We start from the raw sequence: 22,362 nt of genomic DNA on the forward strand, positions 1-22,362 counted from the left end.
TTTGAAGGACAGAAAATAGATAAAACTGAAGAGAGAGAGGAAACAGATGTGTTCCAGGCTAACAGAATTTGACAGGGAGCTTCAAATTTTAGGAGAAACAAAGGCTCCGATCCCTTCATGATTTCTGTTCCTGGTGCCTTGTCTAATCCTCAGTGACAGTGCTCTTTCCCACCCCCATGCTTCATTCTCAGCACTCATATGAAACTTCTGCCATTCTACCCCTTTTCTCTGTATCGTGACTATCGTTAGATGTTATAGCCTTCACAAATGTAAAGGAGGGTAGGAGAGCTTTATTATCAAAATCTTACAGGGATTTATTTCAACTATACACATTGTGAGTATCCTCTCTTGCTCGGGAGATTCTAGAATGGGGCTGGGGCAGTGGAATTTTCTGCACCAGACAGGTGAGCACCCTGTTCCCTGTGACTTTCATAGGGCTTAAGGGCTGGCACATATTAGATGGATGAGTAGATGGATGAAGGATCACTTAAGAATCCATTGGGCTAAAGCCACAAGTCTTGAAGACGGGTCCCTGTGCAATAATCCGGCATTGCTGAAGCGTGTTCCAGGGTATAGAGCACTTTCCGTTCCGTTTATGCATTTAATGTTCTTATGGAGGGGGCTGGAGGGGGCCTGCCCAGAAATCCATGTTTACAGTAAGTGTAAGATTTTCCTACTGTATTCCTGCCAGTGTCAAATAAGGCCATTTGAAGATGCCTCCTTCTACAGGGGCCATATCAGAATCAGCGGGGAACTTGTTAGAAATGCAAATTCTCAGGTCCCATCTTGAACCAATTCAGTTCCTAACTCTGGTGCCCAGGCTCTGAAATTTCAGGGTTTTTGTTGTTTTTGTTTGTTTCTACAAGCCCTTTGGGTGATTCTGATGCGATGCTAAAGTTTGACAACCATTGGCCCATTCTATTTCCAACTGATTCATGTTGCTAAGTTCTTGGCCTCATTTATTGGGGGGGGGGGGGGGGGGGGCGGGTAGAGCCCTTCCTTAGGCTTTAGTGGGCAGGGAAAATTCTCCAGAGGGTAAAAAATTGAAGGGAGGGTTAACATGTCCCAGGAGCCCTTAATGGAAAACACGCTACACCATCCATGAAATGTGGGATTTGTAAACCAGCCTCTAGAGCGAGTTGGCAATTCAAAATATTAACTGAGCATTCCCTTGGGGAAGGCCACCACCACTCAGGGGTTTCCTTGGGGAGGAACCCCCACCCTGTGAAAACCCGGGGGCTGTGCTCACCCAGGACACTCAGGCTGGGAGCCTGCTTCAAGGAGCCACCAGGACCCACAGAGCGCCCCATCGGGGACCCACGGAAGGAAAACTACAAGTCCCAGCATGCCCCACTCCACCCCTTCGGGGACAACAGGCCGCGCCCCAGAGTTCCTCGCGCTCAGGTGGCGGCCTCAGCCTGCGCGGCGCGGTGTCGTGCCTCCGGAAGTGCGGTGCAGGGGCGGGTGGCCCTCGGCCAGTGCGGCTATGGCAGTGGCCACAGTGGCGGCGCTATTGGCCGCACTGGGTGGGGCCCTGTGGCTGGCGGCCCGGCGATTCGTAGGGTCCAGCGTCCAGCGGCTGCACGGAGGAGGGGACGCCGGCCTCATGCGCGGAAAGACCGTGCTGATCACGGGGGCCAACAGCGGCCTGGGCCGCGCCACGGCCGCCGCGCTGCTGCGCATGGGGGCGCGGGTCATCATGGGCTGCCGGGACCGCGCGCGCGCCGAGGCGGCGGCGGGGGAGCTGCGCCGCGACCTCCGCCGCGACGGGGACCCCGGGTCGGACCCCGACGGCGGGGCGGGCGAGCTGGTCGTCAAGGAGTTGGACCTCGCCTCCCTACGCTCCGTGCGCGCCTTCTGTCAGGAGATGCTCCAGGTGTGGAGCCCGCTGAGCCCGGCGCGGGGCCTGGGCGGAGGGGCGGGGCGGGCCGGGTGCCGGGGCTGAGCCCGGAGGGTCCGCCCCGAGCCCGGGGGTGTGACCTTGGGAAGGACGGAAGCGAAGAGGAGAAACCATCACGTGATTTTGGGGGCGGCTAGGGAGTCGCGAGCTGGGAAGATGGGTAGGGCCGTCTTCTGTCTTCCAAGGAAGTTGAGAGGAAAAAGAGCCCAAGAGGACAGTGAGCCAGAGTGTGCACATTTCCGCTAGTTAGGCGAGGGCGGCCCAGGAGACCCGCCAGGCTCTGGATTGCCTTTCCCGAGGCCAAAGTGCATGTGCACCGAGCCATCTCCTTGCAGAGAGCCCAGAGCACGTAGGGGAAGTTGCTAGCCAAGGACCTTGGAAAAACGTGCCCTTCCCCTCCCCCGCGCGGGGGTAGGAGTTCAACTCTCTGCCACCAGGGGACTCATTAGCAAGCAGCATCCCTAACCACAATCTGGCCTCATTTCCACATAAACTGGAGCTTGGAATCCCAGCGGCCTTGTGCTGGAAACAGGGACGTACATAAATAAATGTGTAATACCTGGCATTTATTGGAAGGTTTCCTATGTGCCAGGAGCTGTTCCAAGCATTTCAGATACTTAAAATATATATATTTTTTTAATGAAATGGAAGTGCCCTTGGCTATTTTTTGTCATGGAATCCTCACAGGAACCCTGTGAGGTAGGCATTGCTATCCCCGTTTTACAACCCAAGGCGATGAAGGCATAGGGAGGCGCAGTTGGGTGCCCAGGATCTGTCTCCAGAGCCCTTGCTTTTAACTCCTGTATTCCTGTTGCCCTCCAGGGACCTGGAGGATCTCTTTATTTAGATGGTAAATTTTCCACTAAAGTGCATGTCCTCCGTTGACATTGACATAGAAGGGTTTCCTGCAGAGGGCGCTGGGAAGAGAGATTTAAAGTTCGCTGTCATAGGACATGGGCCTGTATGAAATGGAGCCTTGGGTCTAGAGCAGAGGTTCCCAAACTTTGATTTTTTTTTTTTAATTCCATGATGCCCTGAGGCCAAAAGAAATATCTGCCAGTTTATTGATATTAAGTAATTAGGTTCAAATAACCTACTAAGTGTTGATATCATAACAACTTAGTCACTATTTGAAAAAATAGTACACACAATGAAAGGAAAAAGAGAGATATGTATTTCATTCTTCAGTAAGCATCGTTCCTACAGGGAATGTGTACCTGTTGTTCACTTCTCTGACTTTGGAATCAGATTGGACTTTGCCACCTTCATTTCTTGTTCCACATTGGTTTTTAACACTGTGCATGCACTTGATTACAGCAGCTGCTAAAAACAGCTTTGCAAAGATGTGACATCCGCAAAGGGAAGAGAGCACAACGTAATGTGGAAGCTGTGAACCACCTGAAACTAGTTTTTGAGATGTTGAGCGGAGTATCTCTTTGTTTCCCTTGAGAGTTTAAAATATCCCAGGGGATCCCCGGAGTTCCTTGTGACTCTGGGGCATCCTGATGCACAGTTGGGGAGCTGTTGCAGATCTGGAGAGGTTAGGGGCAAGTTTGTTGGTTTGTTTTATGTCTACTTCATTATTAGAATAAAAAAAAAACAACAGGTTAAAAGTAAGAAATTAATACTCAAAGAGATGTTGGAAATATTAAAAACGGGTCTCCCTCTTTGCCGTTGAAATGTAGATGTGGCTGGGTGTTCTCATTCCTGATACACTTGGTATTTTATTTCTTTGGCCACTTGGAGCAGAACCAATTAAAAGCTGAGATAAAGAGATAACTAAGTTGTCCTTGCTTCTAAGTATTAAGTTTCTTCCTGGCTCTGAAGTTCAGGGACCATAATCAGAATTTTTTTTTAATGGAAATGTAAATTTCCCACAGGTTGGTATTCTTGGTATTTATGTCATTTATCTCCTAGAATTTTAAAAAAAAAAATAGTAGATGATAAAGTCTTAAAATAACACAAGTCCAGCAAAGAATGATGGCTCAGAAATGATTAATACAGGAAACTCTTCCAAAGGATTACTGAAAGAGAACACTCCTTTCTTTCCCCCACGGGTGAACTTTTGCCTTCTTTTTGAAGCTGACTATTGGGAAAGCTAAAGGTGCTTAGACAGACAGAATGAGAAATAGTTAATCCTCTGACAGGTAGGCTTTGATGCAGTTGTGAAATTTAACACATTTTTCTTTTCACTTACACTTGGCAAACGGGCCAGTGAAATTTGAAATTTGACCTCAAATTAATTCAATGGTGGGTCATCCCTCTGTCTTTACACCTGGAACATGTTGTACATTTATTTTTCTCTGCCCATCAAAAGAGACAGAGAGGAGCCAGGGCAGGGCTGGAGAAAATCAACTTAACATGAATTACGAAATGAAAAGACGTCCCTTTAAGAACAGTCTAAATTTAATCTGGAAAGATGCGGCAGGATCTGGTCACAGTGCAGAGTTCTGAGTATATAGATCTAAGTGGAGAGCCTCTTGAAGTCTGAAAGAGGTAGTTTGATCCTATAGGGAAGAAGAACTGTGACGTCCAGTCGTAGAGTTTAAGGTGTTTGTTGATCCTATCTCCTCTGTTAATCTCCTTTGCTGTTACTGTAAGACTTACTATTTAGACTGATGTTTCTGATATTTTTATATTACCTGGATCATTTTTTAAAATATTTCTTTGACTTATTTATGATGTTGTCTGGCCTTAATTTACATCCCTGACCTACGCTATTGCTTGTCCTAATTTTTTTTTAAATATATTTTATTGATTTTTTTACAGAGAGGAAGAGAGAGGGATAGAAAGTCAGAAACATCGATGAGAGAGACATCGATCAGCTGCCTCCTGCACGCCCCCCACTGGGGATGTGCCCGCAACCCAGGTACATGCCCTTGACCGGAATCGAACCTGGGACCCTGCAGTCCGCAGGCCGATGCTCTATCCACTGAGCCAAACCGGTTTCGGCGCTTGTCCTAATTTTAAGGAAACAATTTGAGGTTGCTCCATCCCCACAGTACCACTTACCCTTAGAAAACTACAAAATAAAGCAGTCCTAACTTGCCCCTCGTGTTGATACTGGCTGCTCTGGGAATAAACAATACTGACCTTGTGCTGTATTTCCACTCTCCAGCTCTCACCAACTTTCTAGCTTTTCTAATCTGAAAATCCCAATTAGAAAAGCAAGCTGGCTTACTAATTAAGAGCCCGGGCATTGGAATCGGAAACTTCCATCTTCAGATTTTTGTTTGTCACTTAGGAGGCCTGTGATACTGGACAAACCACAGGTCTTCAGTGCTTCTGTTTGCTTATAAGTTATTGAGAGTTGCCGAAACCGGTTTGGCTCAGTGGATAGAGCATCGGCCTGTGGACTGAAAGGTCCCGGGTTCGATTCCGGTCAAGGGCATGTACCTTGGTTGCGGGCACATCCCCAGTGGGAGGTGTGCAGGAGGCAGCTGATCGATGTTTCTCTTTCATCAATGTTTCTAGCTCTCTATCCCTCTCCCTTCCTCTCTGTGAAATATCAATAAAATATATTTAAAAGAAAAAAGTTATTGAGAGAAGATGAGATAACACGTGAAAGGCAGAAGGCCACGCCCCTATTAGGCATACAAGTCTTTTTTAGTTCTTTGTCAATTGTTGAAAATTCATAGAGACATTTTATAGAATTTTAGTAGTTCATAAGAAATTGAATTTTTTTTTTTATTTTTGGTACATTTAAGGCCTGTGTTCATTAATTCTGCTGTTCTCTTTTTGACATTTACAGGAAGAGCCTAGACTGGACGTCTTGATCAATAACGCAGGGGTCTTCCAGTGCCCTTACATGAAGACCGAAGATGGGTTTGAGATGCAGTTTGGGGTGAACCATCTGGGTCACTTTTTACTCACCAATCTTCTCCTTGGACTGCTCAAAAGTTCAGCGCCCAGCAGGGTTGTGGTAGTTTCTTCCAAACTTTATAAATACGGGGACATCAACTTTGAAGACTTGAACAGTGAGCAAAGCTATAATAAAAGCTTTTGCTATAGTCGGAGCAAACTGGCTAACATCCTCTTCACCAGGGAACTCGCCCGCCGCTTGGAAGGCACAGAGGTCACTGTCAATGTTCTGCACCCTGGCATTGTGCGGACTAATCTCGGGAGGCACATACACATCCCACTGTTGGTCAAACCACTTTTCAATTTGGTGTCTTGGGCTTTTTTCAAAACTCCGGTAGAAGGTGCCCAAACTTCCATTTATTTGGCCTCTTCTCCGGAGGTAGAAGGTGTGTCAGGAAAGTACTTTGGGGATTGTAAAGAGGAAGAACTATTGCCTAAAGCCATGGATGAGTCTGTTGCAAGAAAACTCTGGGATATCAGTGAGGTAATGGTGGGCATCGTACAGTAGGAACAAGAAGTGTTAGGAGCCATTTAAAAAATGGATCTCCTATCTGTGGTCAGGTGGCTTGAGCACTTGCTACTTGAAAACATTTTGGTTTCACAATAGCACTACTAAGAGGCACATATGGCTACTTTGAAGTGATGAAAAGTTATATTTTGGAAATCAACATTTCCGAAAAGATGTTATACAATAGGCATAAGGAATAATGAACAAATACAGATTTTAAAAATTGTAATTGAACATGCTTGGATTACAAATATTAAAGAAGTCAGTTACTTAACATAGATACCTTGAGAAGTCTTTATCTCCGATTTTCATGACCAAAGTGTTAAATATTTCTATTGCAATGCTGGTTTTTGTGTGGAAATAATATGCCTGGTGTGTGTGTGCAATCCTTACTTGGAATAAATTTACTGATGCAAATTCTTCATTGTCTGTTTCTTTAGAAGCTTCACTGAAATTAGTCCTTACCGCGTCATCAGCCTGTACTGATTTTGGAATACCAAGTGTCTTTTCTTCTCACATTCTTTTTTGCTGCTCTAAGAGGTAATATTTCGAAAACCCAAATCTGTGTCATGGTGTCGCTTCACTGCTTAAAAACCTGTGGTGTTTTCCAGTTACTCATAACAGTGAGTGTCCAGTCTGTCTACCTATGTATCTCTCTGTCTATTTGTCTATCTGTCTATCTTGCTATCTAGCTATTTTAAGCTGCAGAATTTTTTCTTGAAAAAAAAAATCTTACTCAAATGCAGAAGCTGGATTAGTAAAACAGGCCACAGAAGTATACGCAGGTGGAGTCCCCCAGGCTATTTCTGAAGGGACTCTGTAGAATATAGTAGTTTACAAACCATTTCTACTTAAAGTTTGAACACTCATCTACATTTTAGATTCTCCGTGAACTGCCACAGGCTTACCTTGTACTCTTCCACATAGTGCTGTCCAATAGAACTGTACAGTGATGGAGATAATTCTCTACACTGTCCAATATGGGAGACTCGACATACGTGATTATTGAGTACTTGAAATATGACTGAGAACTGAATTTCTAATCTTAAATTTAAATGGGCACATGTGCGTAGTGACTAATCAATGTCTTAGCCCAGTGGTCGGCAAACTCATTAGTCAACAGAGCGGCAAACCGCGGCTCGCGAGCCGCATGTGGCTCGCAAGCCGCCGTTTGCCGACCACTGTCTTAGCCCATCACCAGTTATTCTACTGGATAATCCCATCCTCAGTGTAGACCAAACACTCGCCTCCTGGCCTTCCCTTATATTGTTCTTTCAATCTGGAATACCCTTCTCCCTTTCACTGGGAATATGACCGGCCCTTTAACATTCTCTTCAAGTGTGTCCCTATCTCTGGTCCCTGGAGGCTGAACTCATTCTCTTTCTACTTTGTTTTCATTGATCTTGACAACTCGACTAGGGATTTACTACACTGATGATTTGTTCACAAATCTAGTTAGACAATTGGAATAGAGATTTTCCAAGGAAAGATTTTATTTTTTTTACTATATTTGTATTAGTTTTCCTTCCTTAAGAATCAAGTATAGTACCTGACACACAATAAACATATGGTAATGATGTTTGAATGAATAATAAGTAAGGAATCAATGGTGTACATAAAAATAGATTCTACATAGGAATATTGTAGGCATCTGTTACAACACCAAAAGTAATTATTTTAATTATTTGTCTTAAGCATCTCTTAATATTGGAAAAATGAATTATGATGGTAAAGAATAGACTGAACTACACTAAATTGAACATTTTGGTCAGGGGTGATCTTTAGTTATTTTTTAAGACTTTTTATAATATGTGGTTACCAGTATCAGTTCTTTTTGAGAATGGCAGGATCTTGGCAGATCTCACAGAGGGTCTGTTTTCTGTTAAGAGCTTGGGTTGTGAATATGAGGAACACTTTGTGTTTGTATCATCACAGGTGTGTCTTTGCAGGTGTAGTGGATATAGCCACATCATGTTCTTTGAAAAGTATTTTTAAAAAATAATCCTGCAAAAAGATCTGCTGAACTTAGAAGTATGGGCAGGAAATACACCAGAATGCAACTTGGAAAAATGGAAGCTAATAAATCTGTCCTACACCTCGACTTCATTAAAAAGGAGCCCATATTTTTTTCTTTTAATACCATCTTTTCTGGCTGCATTTTGATACCTGATGCTTTTCAGGGGATTTGGGCCTTTTGTAAGAGTTGAGGCTTTCAGAGTTCTTGTTTGTGGCACCATAATAAAATAGGATATATTAATTTATCATGATGGAAAACTAGGAACTCATCTGGAAACACCAACTATTAAGGTAAAATGAGCTGCCATTTGGAAGATGTCCTTCCCACCCGGTGTCTGATGGAATCGAGGACTAACAGCTATAGTATGACTACTTAGACTTTAAAGATTTTTAAACCTTTTTTGCTGCTCTCTTTTTTCTCCCTCTGCTCCCTGACTTCTAACCATTTCACTGGGCACAGAAATAAGTAAAAGGCAATTCTGATACTTCCCCTGACCGCAGCAAAGTATTGTGGGAGACAAATGTATAATGTGCCAGATCCTGGAATAATGAGTTGGAAACCCATTTTCATGTTGACTATTGGCTTCATCTTTTGAAATACTGATTTCTGTTTTTAACAGCTTGTTCTGAAAAGGGGTGAAGTCAGAGTAACTTTTATATAGTGAGGTTCTAAGTAGCATTTAATTGGAAGAGCGAGTCATATTTATATTAGTACATATGATGGAAAGAAAACTAAACCAAGGAGTCAGCAATTTCACAAAAGGCCGGAGTGTAAATATTTAAAGTTATTAGACCATATCCAGTCTGTGTTACATATTGTTTTATAATCCTTTACCAATGTAAAATCATTCTTAGTGCACACGGGCCATATGTACTGTTGTACTTAGGCAACATCCCAATGTACTCAAATATTTGTGTTTGAGACGCGGTTTATGGCAGCCGTTCTCATGTATACTGTACCTCCTATTTCTTAACAAGGCTCCTGCTGTTTCTCCTCCTCACTTCTAATCTTGTCTATTTGCTTGCAGACCCAGGAAGTCTAGAGAGTATATTTTTTAAATCGTCAGCTATAGATTTTGGTGTGAGGAGTAGCAGTTATCTGCCTTGAACTTCCTCCCCTCCCAAACTTGCTGGGCCTGGCTAGAGATCTGAGAGAATCTATATTTGAATATTTAATTGATTCCAAATGTCCTAAGCAACACTGGAGAAAGAACATGTTACTAATCTCCCTTCAGGAGCTTGGCCCCCACAGACAGCTTCAGATGTTTCATGAACCTTCTCTGGACAATGGAGTGTTAAATTAGTCACAGGTTAGCATGGAGGAAGGTAGTTTATTCCTAAAGGAAAGTTAGCTGGAGAGCTCAGTTTCTGCCCACGTTAAGGAAGAGTTGTTGCTAAGTTAGATATTTAATTAAAGCAGTTGCTGTAATAACTGATTCTCCTTCCCCCTCCCCCCCTAAAATATACTGACTGAGGCCCGTAGCATGAGAATGCTCTAGGCTAAGAGTTTCCCCTCTGCCCACCTGTTCGGTCACATACATAGGAAGAGTGAGTTATGTACCATTCATTTATCATTTCACAAATACAATCAAATGTCCGGTCATTAGCCTAGCCCCTGGGGTCATAGGCGGCAACAGAGAAAACCCAGCCAATCCTGTGTGTGTTAGCTGTGCTAGTTATAATTTAGAATAGAAATTATTAATCATAATGCAAACTAATAAATTATGAGTACAAAAAATTTCTATGAAAAGTAAGCTGAATGTTTTGTGAAAAAGTAAATGAAGGCAAATCACTAGAAACGGTTGAATAAAGTTTCAAAACAACTAAAATAGATATTATAGACATCTAAAAGGGTCTGTATTTAGTGCTCTGCAAATGGCTTTAAACTTTGACTCCATTTTAAAGGCACAAAGGCCGAAACCGGTTTGGCTCAGTGGATAGAGCGTCGGCCTGCGGACTGCAGGGTCCCAGGTTCGATTCCGGTCAAGGGCATGTACCTGGGTTGCTGGCACATCCCAGTGGGGGTCGTGCAGGAGGCAGCTGATCGATGTCTCTCTCTCATCGATGTTTCTAACTTTCTATCCCTCTCTCCTCCTCTCTGTAAAAAATCAATAAAATATATTTAAAAAAAAAAAAAGAAAGAAAAACAGTTTGAAAAAAAAAAATAAAATAAAGGCACAAAGGCTGGAAGTCATAGAGTAAATGAGTACAATATAAGAAGATGGAATTCCAAGTGAATCCACACTCAGAAAAACAATAGACAAGCCTTTACCCTTATGTCAGAAGATAGGCAGATGAATGAACACCTCCTATGTTTTAAGTTCAATTAATAATTAAATTCAATTACTAATCTTTATGAAATTCTTTTTTAATCAGTTTTTTTCCCCATGTAACCAGCTGATTCCAAATAAGAGGGCTTCTATTGCATACAATAGAGCTATTACTGACGTACCATAAAGGTTTCCATCTGGAGGAACCGGCAGTCACTGTGTTCTGTGTTGTGAATCATATTTTCCCGAAGACTTCTAATCTAAATTTGGGATGTTTAATTTTTTAAAATGTCCCAATATACTTCACTGAGTATTTGTTGATATCCTGAGTGTCCTAAAATTTATTTGCATCATCAATCTGTGTTTGTTTCTCTCCCTCATTTAAAGCATCTACTAATTGTGTTAAAATAAGTTCCTTAATATTTAATAGAATTATTTTTCAGTGTGTCATTTTATCTTTAAAAGTTGCCATATAACATATGGTGTATTATAGCCTGGTCGGTCTTAAGTGGCAGGTTTTAAAGTTTACTAAAAACAACAAAATGTTTCTAACTTCCTTTATAAATTCTGACTTAACAAAATACTTGTACTTTTCCTTCCTTCCTTCCTTCCCCCTTCCCTCCCTTCCCTCCCCCTTCCCTCCCTCCCTCCCTTCCTCCCTCCCTCCCTCCCTCCTTTCTTTCCTTCCTTCCTTCCTTCCTTCCTTCCTTCCTTCCTTCCTTCCTTCCTTCCTTCCTTCCTTCTCTTTCTTTCTACCCAATGGATCTAAATAGGCATCTAGTTATTAGCCAAACGGTTCCAAATAATGGTACCTTTCTTGTTACTATGAGAACAGTAAAGTGAGCAGGAGGGTGAAAGTGTCAATAGAAGTTTAAGTTGCCAATACATTCAAAAGGTTTGAATCTGTGCAGCACTGGCATTTTGGGTATATCTTAAAGTTGTACACACTGTTTGAGGAAAAGCTGAGCACGGAGAAATAAATAATCATTATTAGTTTGTGCAAAAAGCAAAGCTAGTTTCTGCCACCAACCCATGAAAGCACAGGAAATGGCTTCATGTAGTAGGTGTTGGAAGCAAAGCATTCTGTTGACAGAAGCGGGTTCTACCCAGGGGTTTGAGCTAATGTAATCAAACACTTCAGAGCTGCAGTCTAGCAAGCTCCAGTCCACCCACCTCAGAGTTTATCTTTAGCTCATCTGGAAGAGTTTATTTTAAACATTGAACATTGTTTGCTGCTGTTGAAATGAAAGTGAGAGAGTTACAAGCTTTCTTCCACTGCCATCTGGCAGATTTACTGATGGGTCGGGTTCTTTAATCCATGTAGCCCCGTGTGTGGGAGCTATTGTCTTTGTGTTGATCATGCAGCTGGCTTGGCTGAACTTGAAAAAGCTCACACAAAGCTATCAAGAGCCATCCTATAGATAAATGAACTTGGGGGTGTTGCAAAAGTCACTGGAGTCTTTTGGAGGAGGGCGGAGAAGGCTCCAATGTGTATTTTTCATTTTTCTCTGAATGCACTTTCTTATTCTAGAATTCTCTGTGAACTGGAAAAGAGGATAACTGTATTTGAATATCTTGATATATTCAAATAGTTCAATATTTGAAAGAAATAATGGAAGCTACAAAAATGTGTCCATATTTAAATTAGAAAAATATTAGCAGAGTAGCAAGGCAGCAGACTTGGGGGTCCATATCTTATTAAAGTAAATGTGAATATCAGAAGTCAAACGAGTGTTCCCTTCTCTTCAGAGGGACTTTGTCTTGCTTCACACTCTGTAATATGGGGATGTTCAATGGTATGCACATTACACACTTAACCATAGCTATGGTACCCTTTGGGTATGGAGCTATCCAGAATATCACATAACACTGAGTACAACTAACATACAACGCCTCCAGTGCACAGTTTTGAAGCTGTCCCCATATCCATACACATGCACTAACCCAGTGGTCATATCTCCATATTCATACACATGCACTAAACCAGTGGTCATATCCCCATATCCATACACATGCACTAAACCAGTGGTCATATCCCCATATCCATACACATGCACTAACCCAGTGGTCATATCTCCATATTCATACACATGTACTAAACCAGTGGTCATATCCCCATATCCAAACACATGCACTAACCCAGTGGTCATATCCCCATATCCATACACATGCACTAACCCAGTGGTCATATCCCCAATCCATACACATGCACTAACCCAGTGGTCATATCTCCATATTCATACACATGTACTAAACCAGTGGTCATATCCCCATATCCAAACACATGCACTAACCCAGTGGTCATATCCCCATATCCAAACACATGCACTAACCCAGTGGTCATATCCCCATATCCATACGCATGCACTAAACCAGTGGTCATATCCCCATATCCATACACATGCACTAAACCAGTGGTCGGCAAACTCACTAGTCAACAGAGCCAAATATCAACAGTACAACGATTGAAATTTCTTTTGAGAGCCAAATTTTTTAACCTTAAACTTCTTCTAATGCCACTTCTTCAAAACAGATGCGCCCAGGCCGTGGTATTTTGTGGAAGAGCCACACTCAAGGGGCCAAAGAGCCGCATGTGGCTCGCGAGCCGCAGTTTGCCGACCACTGCACTAAACAATCACATCTGAACAGTAGGCTATGTGCAAGACAGGATGCCTCCAGCGTTACTTACATGGAGCTTGTAGGAACATGTAGGAACATACGACTAATAGAACCTGAATGACATGCTCCACTGGTGTCCAGTGTTCCTACCGGGAGATTGCGCTTTTCATCCTCGAAGGCTGGAGAGCGTCCCCACAATGAGCAAATGACCCTCATGCCTATGTTCTGGGTGAACACCAGCCTCTGACAAATAGGTGGCCCTACAGTGAGATATCGAAGGGAAAATTGAAAAGGGAGCCTTCTTTCTACTCTTTCTGGCTGTTTTCTGTAGGAAAGATTGTGGATACTCAGCTATTTCTTTTTGTTTAGTTTTGTTGTTTTTTTAATGACAAGAGGCAACTGGGAGAGACCCCGAAATTCTGCGTCCACTCATTTCTTAGCGGGTATTGAGAGGAGGCTGCAGGGTGGGGGTGCCCTGCCCGTTTCCGGATCCCTGTGTCCTCGCTGTGGCACTGTGGGTTGTAACTCAGTATTTCCATCGGAACCCTCGAGTTCCCGCCTTCCTGATTGTGGCAGAAGTAGTAGCTTCCCCGCCCAGGTCAGTTCTGTAGTGTTTGGGGAGTCACTCCTGTTACTATAACCTATCCCACTTTTCCAGCCCTTCCCATGAATTTGTAGGCACCTTCTACACTACCTTCTATGGCTCGCCACTTAAAATATCTGGATGGATTTTGTTTCCTGTAAAAAAAAAAAAAAAAAGTAGACTACCAGGATTACTGACTAGAGAGAAAAAAAGCACACATATAAATTTGCTAATAAAAACCACCTTGCAAACGAGCCAGTGAAACCATCTATAGAAGGCACAAAGAAATTGAGTGTTATAGCTTGAAAAGAGAGACATTTCTATGGTGAAATCACAATAATACAATACTTGGGCCCTCCCTTAGCAGCCTCAGATATTGAAATTTGTCAAATTGCCAGTTGACAAAGCGAAACCACCGGAGAAACTGGAAATCTCTTTCCTTCCGGTAGTATGTTGTGTCTCGCTGGGGAAATCCATTTGGGAAGCTAAATTCTAATCAGAACCTTGATTCGTTATTATAGACTCAGAGGAGAGGAAGCTAATTCTGAGGTTGAATGTGGGTGACATGAGCAGTGATACCTGCATTAGGCAAATCCATAAGCGGGAGACTGATGCTCTGGATGGACATGGCTTTTGAAACGAGCCTTGTACACATGTGTTCTGTGGTTGCCAACCGTGCCGCCTTCTTAAGGCCATTTTCTTATTTCTTAAAATATATGTTTATCATTTAAATAGTCTGGCTCAGAAAACATTTCGCTTCCAGTGTACCACACAGAGAGGTAGAAGGGGCCAAGTGAATTAGCCACACTCAAAGATACAGGTTGCTGTAGAGGAATATATTATTCATAGTTGGAAAGACTGACAGTTGAGAATCGTTCCTAATATGAGATTTCTGGTGAACATTAATTTATCACAGCTGTTTTCCATTTAGGAAAAATGTAATAAATGCTAGGCTTCCTTCAGCAGGCAATTTGATTAAGATTATAGAATGACTTGTGATGGATAATCCTGCATAAGTGCTTCGGGGAGTGTGAATGGATTAGAAAGACATTTATAACTGAAGCCCTGGCTACCCCAGGAATATTTATTTCTGTTTATCTGCTGCAAATCTCATCAGAGAAGTAAAGGTAAGAGGGGATTCAAAGGCTAGATGTGAGTTTTCAAGAACCGGACTGCAGTGTGCTGCTGAGGACGGGGGCATATATTTGAACATTCTCTGCCTCCTGCTAACATCTGGCAAAAGGCAGTAATATATCAATTACTCACAAGATATTAGGTTGATTGTTTAATCAGCTAATTAATAACCTTAAAACTAACATGTCTATCATCCTATTGATGGCCAGAGTAGACGGAACTAATTTAACTGGTTTTTGCCTACCCTCTAGAAAATGTGTTCAACCGTCACAGGGAGAAGAGGGCCCTTCTGGCTTGTGAAGGTGATGCTGAATTTTCCTGCACACTCTTATTCAAAATACACGATGATGAGTGTGAAAGCTTTGAGTACGTGTGTCATTTTGACAACGATAGTCAGTGGTAATTTGGAATTAGTATGAGGGAAGCTAGAAAGAAAGCTCACACACTGAAAAATTTTAATCTGGCCACAAATTCCCCTGGAAGCTTCTATACAGTTCAGTCAGATTATTGACTACTGCCATCCAGGTTTTTTTTTTTTTTTTGGGGGGGGGGGTTTCTTTCTGCAGATCCCTGTGTATTTTAGTAAGCAGTCTGCCTTCAATTAATTAGATATGATTTACTAAAGCCAGCACAATTAATTCTGCCATAACCTGAATGCATTTACTTTGTCCCCTACTTAATTTTCAAAGATGTATATACTTTTGAAAAAAAAAACTAAAGGAGCTTATTTTCTTTTTAAAAAGAATGCCGCATTATTGCAAATGCCTAAGACCACAGATCATCAAGTATATGACAAATTAGGAGAATTGATTAAACTCACCCCAGAAAGTTCTTTCTAGAAAAATAATAACTACTACGTATGTAAGCTATTTAACCTATATTATCTCTAATCCTTGTAACAACTCTGCCGGGTATTCTTATTCCCAATTTACAGTTAAGGGATGTGAGCATTAGGAAGCCTAAATGGCATGCCTGATGAGACCAGGAGTTGAACCAAAATGTCTCAGATTTGAGACCCTCTCGACCAGTGGCCACTTCTTTTAGTGAACTAAAATAGTGTACATAAGTTAAAATTTTATACATAAGTTAAAGTAATACACAAAGTTAAAATTTTCTCTAAAAAATAAGCTATGTTTAAATCTCATATTTACAATCATTATTATGTTCAATATTCCCCTTTAACATATTTTCTTATGTAGAGTAGATACTATTTTAAGTAATATTTTTTTGTGTGTGTGCCCAACAGGTCAAGAATGTGTTAAACATTTTTTTCATTGACTACTATATTTAGTTTCTCTGTCAACACAGGTTAATTGAAAAGGTTTCTGCACAATATCCCCAAGTGTAAATTATTTATCAGGATGGTTAAATAACCCAGTGCCAATCCAGAGGGTCGGTTTCATGCCAGAGGGATATATATCACCTTTCATGGGTTTGGAGAAATTGCACAAACAATAAATATGTCTGAGTTAAATCATAAAACAAAGATCAAAAGGACCATATTACTATACTTTATAGCAAATGCATCCATTTCTTTTAAAGTGCAACAGTTTTAACTCTTCAACATCTAAGAATTCAGACCTTACACATATCCCATTAGTGAAAACCCACTAATTTTTAAAGATTTTAAATACTTAAAATAGTTTTCCTACTATGCAAATAATATTGAAATAATATTGAAATAATAATATCAATATTATTTCATATAAAGTTTTCTGAATGAAGTGAGTGGTGACAGATAAAAGATGTTTTTGTTTCTTTTTTTTAAAGAGTTACTTCAAGGACTCTTTGGCTTCTAGAAATGACAGGCTAGGTTGCTTGAACTAATCTTTACTTAAGGACAACTAACAATCCTGAAGAAAATAGAAAAAAAAATACTTTTTTTCCTTAAAAAACAGCAAAGTGCTGGAAAAAAAATGGTGAGACATTTTTAGATCAAAATCAAGTAAACATGAAGGTAAGAATCTCGAAAGTTAAGGGAAAAGGCAAAATTCCTATTGCCCAGAGGACATCTGTCACCCTCAGAGAGGCAATGATGAATGTGAAGTTGTGTTTTGACTGCCTAGAACCTGATAGGGGACAGAAATGAACGTCTGCACAAAATCTGGGGTCTGATAGACACTGCAATTCGCAATAAAGCTGCAATTCTAAACGACTATACGGTCAAGGTAAGGGTGAGCGAGAATCAACAGTGTATTATATTCCCAGCTGTCCCATGCAATAGGGGGGTTGTCTCAATCCTGAGCAGAAGAGGGAACATATACAGGGAGAAACCTGTCCCTGCAAGGCTGTAAGCTAACCCCGCCCCCCCCCCCCCCCCACACACACACACACACCCCGCAGAAGTGCTCACTGATTTCACCAGAGCAACCCAGGAAAGCTCAAACCATCAATTTGCTCTAAAATCATTAGAGATTAGAGGACCAGCAGCAAAAACAAACCCAAATCCTCTTCAGAGGAAGGTCCTTTCATAAAGGCCTTGGGCAGCCTCTGTAAATAATTTTATTGAGGGCAATGCCAAGCAGTAAGGAACAAGTACTGGTACCATGAGTAAGGACCAGCAGCCCGATCCAAACATTCAGATATAGGAACCATCAGACACAGATGATAGAATAACTGTGCCCACTATGCTTAACGAAATACGAATGAGCTTGAACATTTTAGCAGAGAGAACATATAAAAGTGACAACGTTTAGAACAATATATAACTTCTGGAAATGAAAAGTACTATAACAAATGAAAGCCTTGGAGAGTGGATTTGGCTGCACATTGAACACCACAGAAGAGAGAAGCAATGAACTAAAATGACAGATCAGAAAAATGATCCAGAATGCTGCAAAGAGAGACGTAAAGATGGAAATTTTAGTAGAGAGATTAAGAATTGTGGCAGATAGAATAAAAATATATAATACATTTTTATTGGAGTTTAGAAAGAAAACCAAGGGAGAATTGGGACAGAGGCAATATGTGAAGAGATAAAAATAACTTTCTAGGACTGATGAAAAACAATAACCCACAGTTTCAACAAGACTAATTCTAAACAGGAATATTAAAAAGCTATACATTAAAAACTTACATCCATGCAAAAAATCTGTACATAGAGGTTTATAACAGCTCTATTCATAAATGCCCAAACTTTGAAGCAACCAACATGCCCTTCAGTATGTAAGTGAGTACGTAAATCGTGTACATCCAAACAATGAGATATTATTCAGGCCTAAAAGGAAAAGAGCTATCAAACCACGAGAAGACATGAAGAAACTTGAAATGCATATTGCTAAGTGAAAGCAGCCAGCCTGAAAAGACTACATATGAAATACATACACACGTGAGAGAGTGGTGGACTGAATGGAAATAACTGCCAATCTAAAATTCTATACTCAACCAAAATATATATCCAGACTGGCTGTAAAATAAAAATGTTCACAAACATACCAAAATGCAGAGAACTGGCCACCACTGGTCATCTCAGAGGACATTCTAAACGATTCACTTCAGGCATAAAGAAGGTAATTCCAGAGGGAAGTCCTGAGAAAATAATGAAGATCAAATAAAACACTATTGAGTAATTATAAAACTGATAATTATATTAGAAGATAAGAATTATATAAACATCAGATAAAACTAATAAGATATATAAAATAATAATGTAAAAATAATAGACTTAATATACCTGATAATATTAACATAGAAATCAGGAAGGGGTCATTTTAGTTAAAGCGTTCTAAAGGTTTTTCATTATCCAGGGAAAGATAAAAGTAAAGATTGGTATTCAAATTTGTTAAGTCTAGGATGCATGATATAATACAGAGTGACCACTAACAAATAATTTTTAAAATGTATAATCTCCAAACTGATATAGCAAAAAACCAAAAAAAACTAACAGGTTGGCATCCAGACATACATTTGCACCTAAGCTTCCCCAGGGAGTAGTCCAGAAATTCTGATTTAACTGGTCTTGGGTGGGGCCCAGACATTGGCATTTTTTTTTTTTTTTTTTTTTTTTTTTAAGAACCGAAAGTGTTTTGAATCTGTAGCCAGGACTGAGAATGTGGAGTTACAGAATTCTCCACTAGTGAACGGCGTAGGGGAGAACGGGCTCTCAGGAGAAGCATGGTCTGTGGGACAGGTCTCCACTTCCCTCCTGGCTTTCTTGTTTGTTTCTCTTACCTGCCGTCACCCTCCGATGTCCAGTGCTAATGTTCCCTTTGATTTGGTTGCTGCCTTAACCAAAATATTTTAGATAGAGATTTGGTGGTTTCCAACATTTTTACTATCTGCATTTTACATTGAGACCCTTAAAACACATCTCCATGCTGAATTTAGACTCTCATCATCAGTCATGAGAGGATATTTGAGCCATCCCTTGCGTATTGCTACCAGCTAGTAGTTCTGTTTAGCAGTGGCATTGTCCATGTTCTGCAGTGTTTGGGAACTGATTTGGATACTGACTGTATTTTATCAATATTTTTAAAAAATAGGTTGAATTTAAAAAAAAAATAGTGAAGTAATAAATCAACATATGTCTCATAATCCTAACCATTTGAGACTAAAGTGCCAAGTAATGGGTACTAATTTATATATTTCTTTTTGTAAAATGAATGAATGAAATAACCGTACTGAAAACAAACAATCTGTAACCTCCATCACATGTTCAGTGAGCCTAAGCTCATTAGCTCATTAACTTTTTTTCAGTTTTAAAAGTAAACATATAGGGTGTTTCCCCCAGAAATATATGCACACTTTAATAGCTGATAATTTGCTTAATTTTACTCCTTTTCAGGTTTAACTGATTTGAAATAATGGGTGAAGCCAAACTAAGCTTTGAACAAAGAAAACTCACCTTAAAGTGCCACTAGACTTTTTTTTTTTAATGGGGATACATAAAAGATAAAGTTTACGGTACAAAACCTGCAACGGTCAACGAGCTGAGGACACACAAATACTGAACGAGATGATTCTTGATGTTTGCCATTCTATTGCTTCGGGTTATCAGCAATGCCTGGACCAGAACGGTCATCAGTTCGAAAACAGGCATTGACAAAAAAAAATTATTCATTTCTGCAGATCTTTTAAATTTTTAAAAGAATAAAATAAATGAACTGTATGTTAATAAACACTGACTTTATGATCATTCAAAGTGTGTATACATTTTTGGGACACCCTTTATTTATATATAAAATAAAGTGCTAAACTATTATATCTAAGACTTTTATCAAAATAGTAAGGTCTAATTAGGGATTTTATAGTTTATAATGATCGAGGACCAAGCTTTCCTTAGAATATTTCTATACTAGAGGCCAGTTGCACGATATTCGTGCAAGAATAGGCCTTCCTTCCCCTGGCTTCACTCCCAGCCACCTGTGGCCGCCCAGGAGCCGGCAAGTCCTCGCTTCTGTCTGGAGCATCACTCCAGTAGCTCCCTCCGCCGCCCTGCTTCCCCTCATAGCAGGCATCACGCAGCTGAACGCCTGCATATGCAAATTAACCTCTATCTTTGTTGGGTTAATTTGCATACTCACTCTGATTGGCTGTGGGTGTAGCGGAGTGATGGTTAATTTGCATGTTTCTCTTTTATTAGGTAAGATTGTTTGTTCAATGGAAATACATCAGACTTTTACACACATCTAAGAAGCATATCATGTATGGAAATAGGCATCTGAATGTGCCTTTTGATCTTCACAACGCTTTGTGAGGTAGGTCTGATTGGCCCCCTTCTAGAGATGAGGAAATCGAGGCCCAGGGATGTGACAGCTGATGAATGGCACGTAGGCAGCCAGTCTCGAGCCCCAGTTACTGTGGTCCTTCCACGTCACAGCGTGTAGGCCTTTCCCTCAGCAGATTGCCCTCAATCTCCATCACTGTGACCCAATAAATCCTCAGGTATGACTCACCTCTGTCTCAGTTATTTTAATTTTTTTTAAAAGGCTCTCTAAGACCCAGCTGAATGATTATCTACCAGTAGAACTTCAAAATCTATAAATTAAACTAGAAGGGTGGGTGGCTACTTCTAAATCCCATCTTTCTGTACATTAATCCCAGTTATCGGTGCAGGGGGCGGCGGGCGGGGGGGTGGGAATTGGTTCAGAGAAAAAGGCACCAGCCTCTTTTGAATAGTGGGAAACCTTTTCCAACTAACTGCTCACCATCGTCTTAAAGGGCTCCCAGAACTGCTTAATACCCCCCAAATTAAATAAATTACACGTGTGGTTATGAGAAATTTAAGCACTTATTTATCCACATCATTAGTCATCGAAATTCTTGTAGGGAGTAACAGCCCAGCCCCGCAGGTCAGCCACTTCATGTTTCCTTAACACTTCCACTGTTTTTTAAACACCCGCTTCTTGATTTATGACTGTACTGTGGCCTCAGCCTGGGCCTAATAATGCAGCACGTACCACCCCCGATCAGAGTGACACACACATTCCCTCGCACCAATTTAAGTCATCCCATATGTGGGCTCTCGCCTTCTATTCTGCTATCTGGAAGTTCATGGAAACAGGTGACCCCCGTTGCAAGCCAAGGACCTTCACTTCAACATGAAGACTTTCAGCAAATGATGCTTACTTCTCGGCGAACTTCAGTATTTTTGAAGCTTTTCTGGCTGTACCTTCTTTTCCTCCAATTGAACTGCTCACTTCCACCTGGAATGCTTCTTCCCTTGTTTTCACCCTGCGTGGGCAAGAGATTGCTTTTCACTTCCTTCTTAAAACTACTACCCCTATGATGAGCTCCAGCCACATGCCCCCTCCAGTCGAGCCCTTAACACACTACTGTTAAGTTGTGTCTGTCTCTAGGTCAGATCCATGTGCATTTCTAGGCCGGACACATATTAAGCATCAAAAACATCCTACTAACTTTTTTGAATATTTCATATATTCTAGGTGCTGTGCTGGGTATTGGTGATACATTGATGAACAAGACCAATTTTTTTCCCATCAACATACTCCCAGTCTAGCAGGTGTAGATAAATACATGCATACAAAATAGCTAAAATACAAGATGACTAAATCTATAATAAAGAGCTCAAAGGGCAATGGATGGTGTTGGGTGGGTGGCTAACCACATGGTTTTGAGTTGGCCTGGGGAGCATGGGAAGAAGGGAGAGAGGGTGTTACAGGCAGTGGGAGACGCACCGGCGAGAGAGGAGAAACTAAAGAAGACTCTGGAGAGATGGATGAGACAAGAGTCACGAGTGGTGTGAACATCACATAAGGGGAGCCAAGGTGACCTAGTTTTCTGGACAGTGGGCATCTTGGAGTTTTGTAGCAGATGAATGGCGTGATTAGCTCTGTATGTCAGATGGATTGCGACCACAAGGACAAGAGTAACATTGACAAAAGTGTGGGGACAGTGGTGGCAGACAAGCGTTAGGAGGTTGGTACTCTGGTCCAAAAAGGAGCTAGTCAGAAGCGGTAGCTCAGTCCATGTCTTAATGGCCCTGCCCCTCCTCTTCCCCTAGTCAGGTTGC

General features: G+C 41.3%; 1 protein-coding gene across 1 annotated transcript; it reads left to right on the top strand.

Annotated features, from left to right (window-relative positions):
- Nucleotides 1-1,404: 1,404 nt before the first annotated feature.
- LOC308255647 (retinol dehydrogenase 14) lies at nucleotides 1,405-20,773 on the top strand. Its single transcript, XM_080683416.1, has 3 exons — nucleotides 1,405-1,876; nucleotides 5,652-6,809; nucleotides 20,473-20,773. Exons 1-2 carry the CDS (start codon nucleotides 1,487-1,489, stop codon nucleotides 6,267-6,269), a joined length of 1,008 nt encoding a protein of 335 aa, XP_080539542.1. The 5' UTR covers nucleotides 1,405-1,486; the 3' UTR covers nucleotides 6,270-6,809; nucleotides 20,473-20,773.
- Nucleotides 20,774-22,362: the final 1,589 nt, after the last annotated feature.

Source organism: Plecotus auritus (assembly GCF_963455305.1).
Source record: "Plecotus auritus genome assembly, chromosome: 8".
Lineage (NCBI taxonomy): Eukaryota > Metazoa > Chordata > Mammalia > Chiroptera > Vespertilionidae > Plecotus > Plecotus auritus.

What these genes read in the sequence shown, in the direction of transcription:
- LOC308255647 (XM_080683416.1), top strand. Translation starts at nt 1,487, where the DNA reads ATGGCAGTGGCCACAGTGGCGGCGCTATTGGCCGCACTGGGTGGGGCC. An exon ending in TCTGTCAGGAGATGCTCCAG is followed by an intron (nt 1,877 to 5,651) that starts GTGTGGAGCCCG and finishes TGACATTTACAG; the next exon opens with GAAGAGCCTAGACTGGACGT.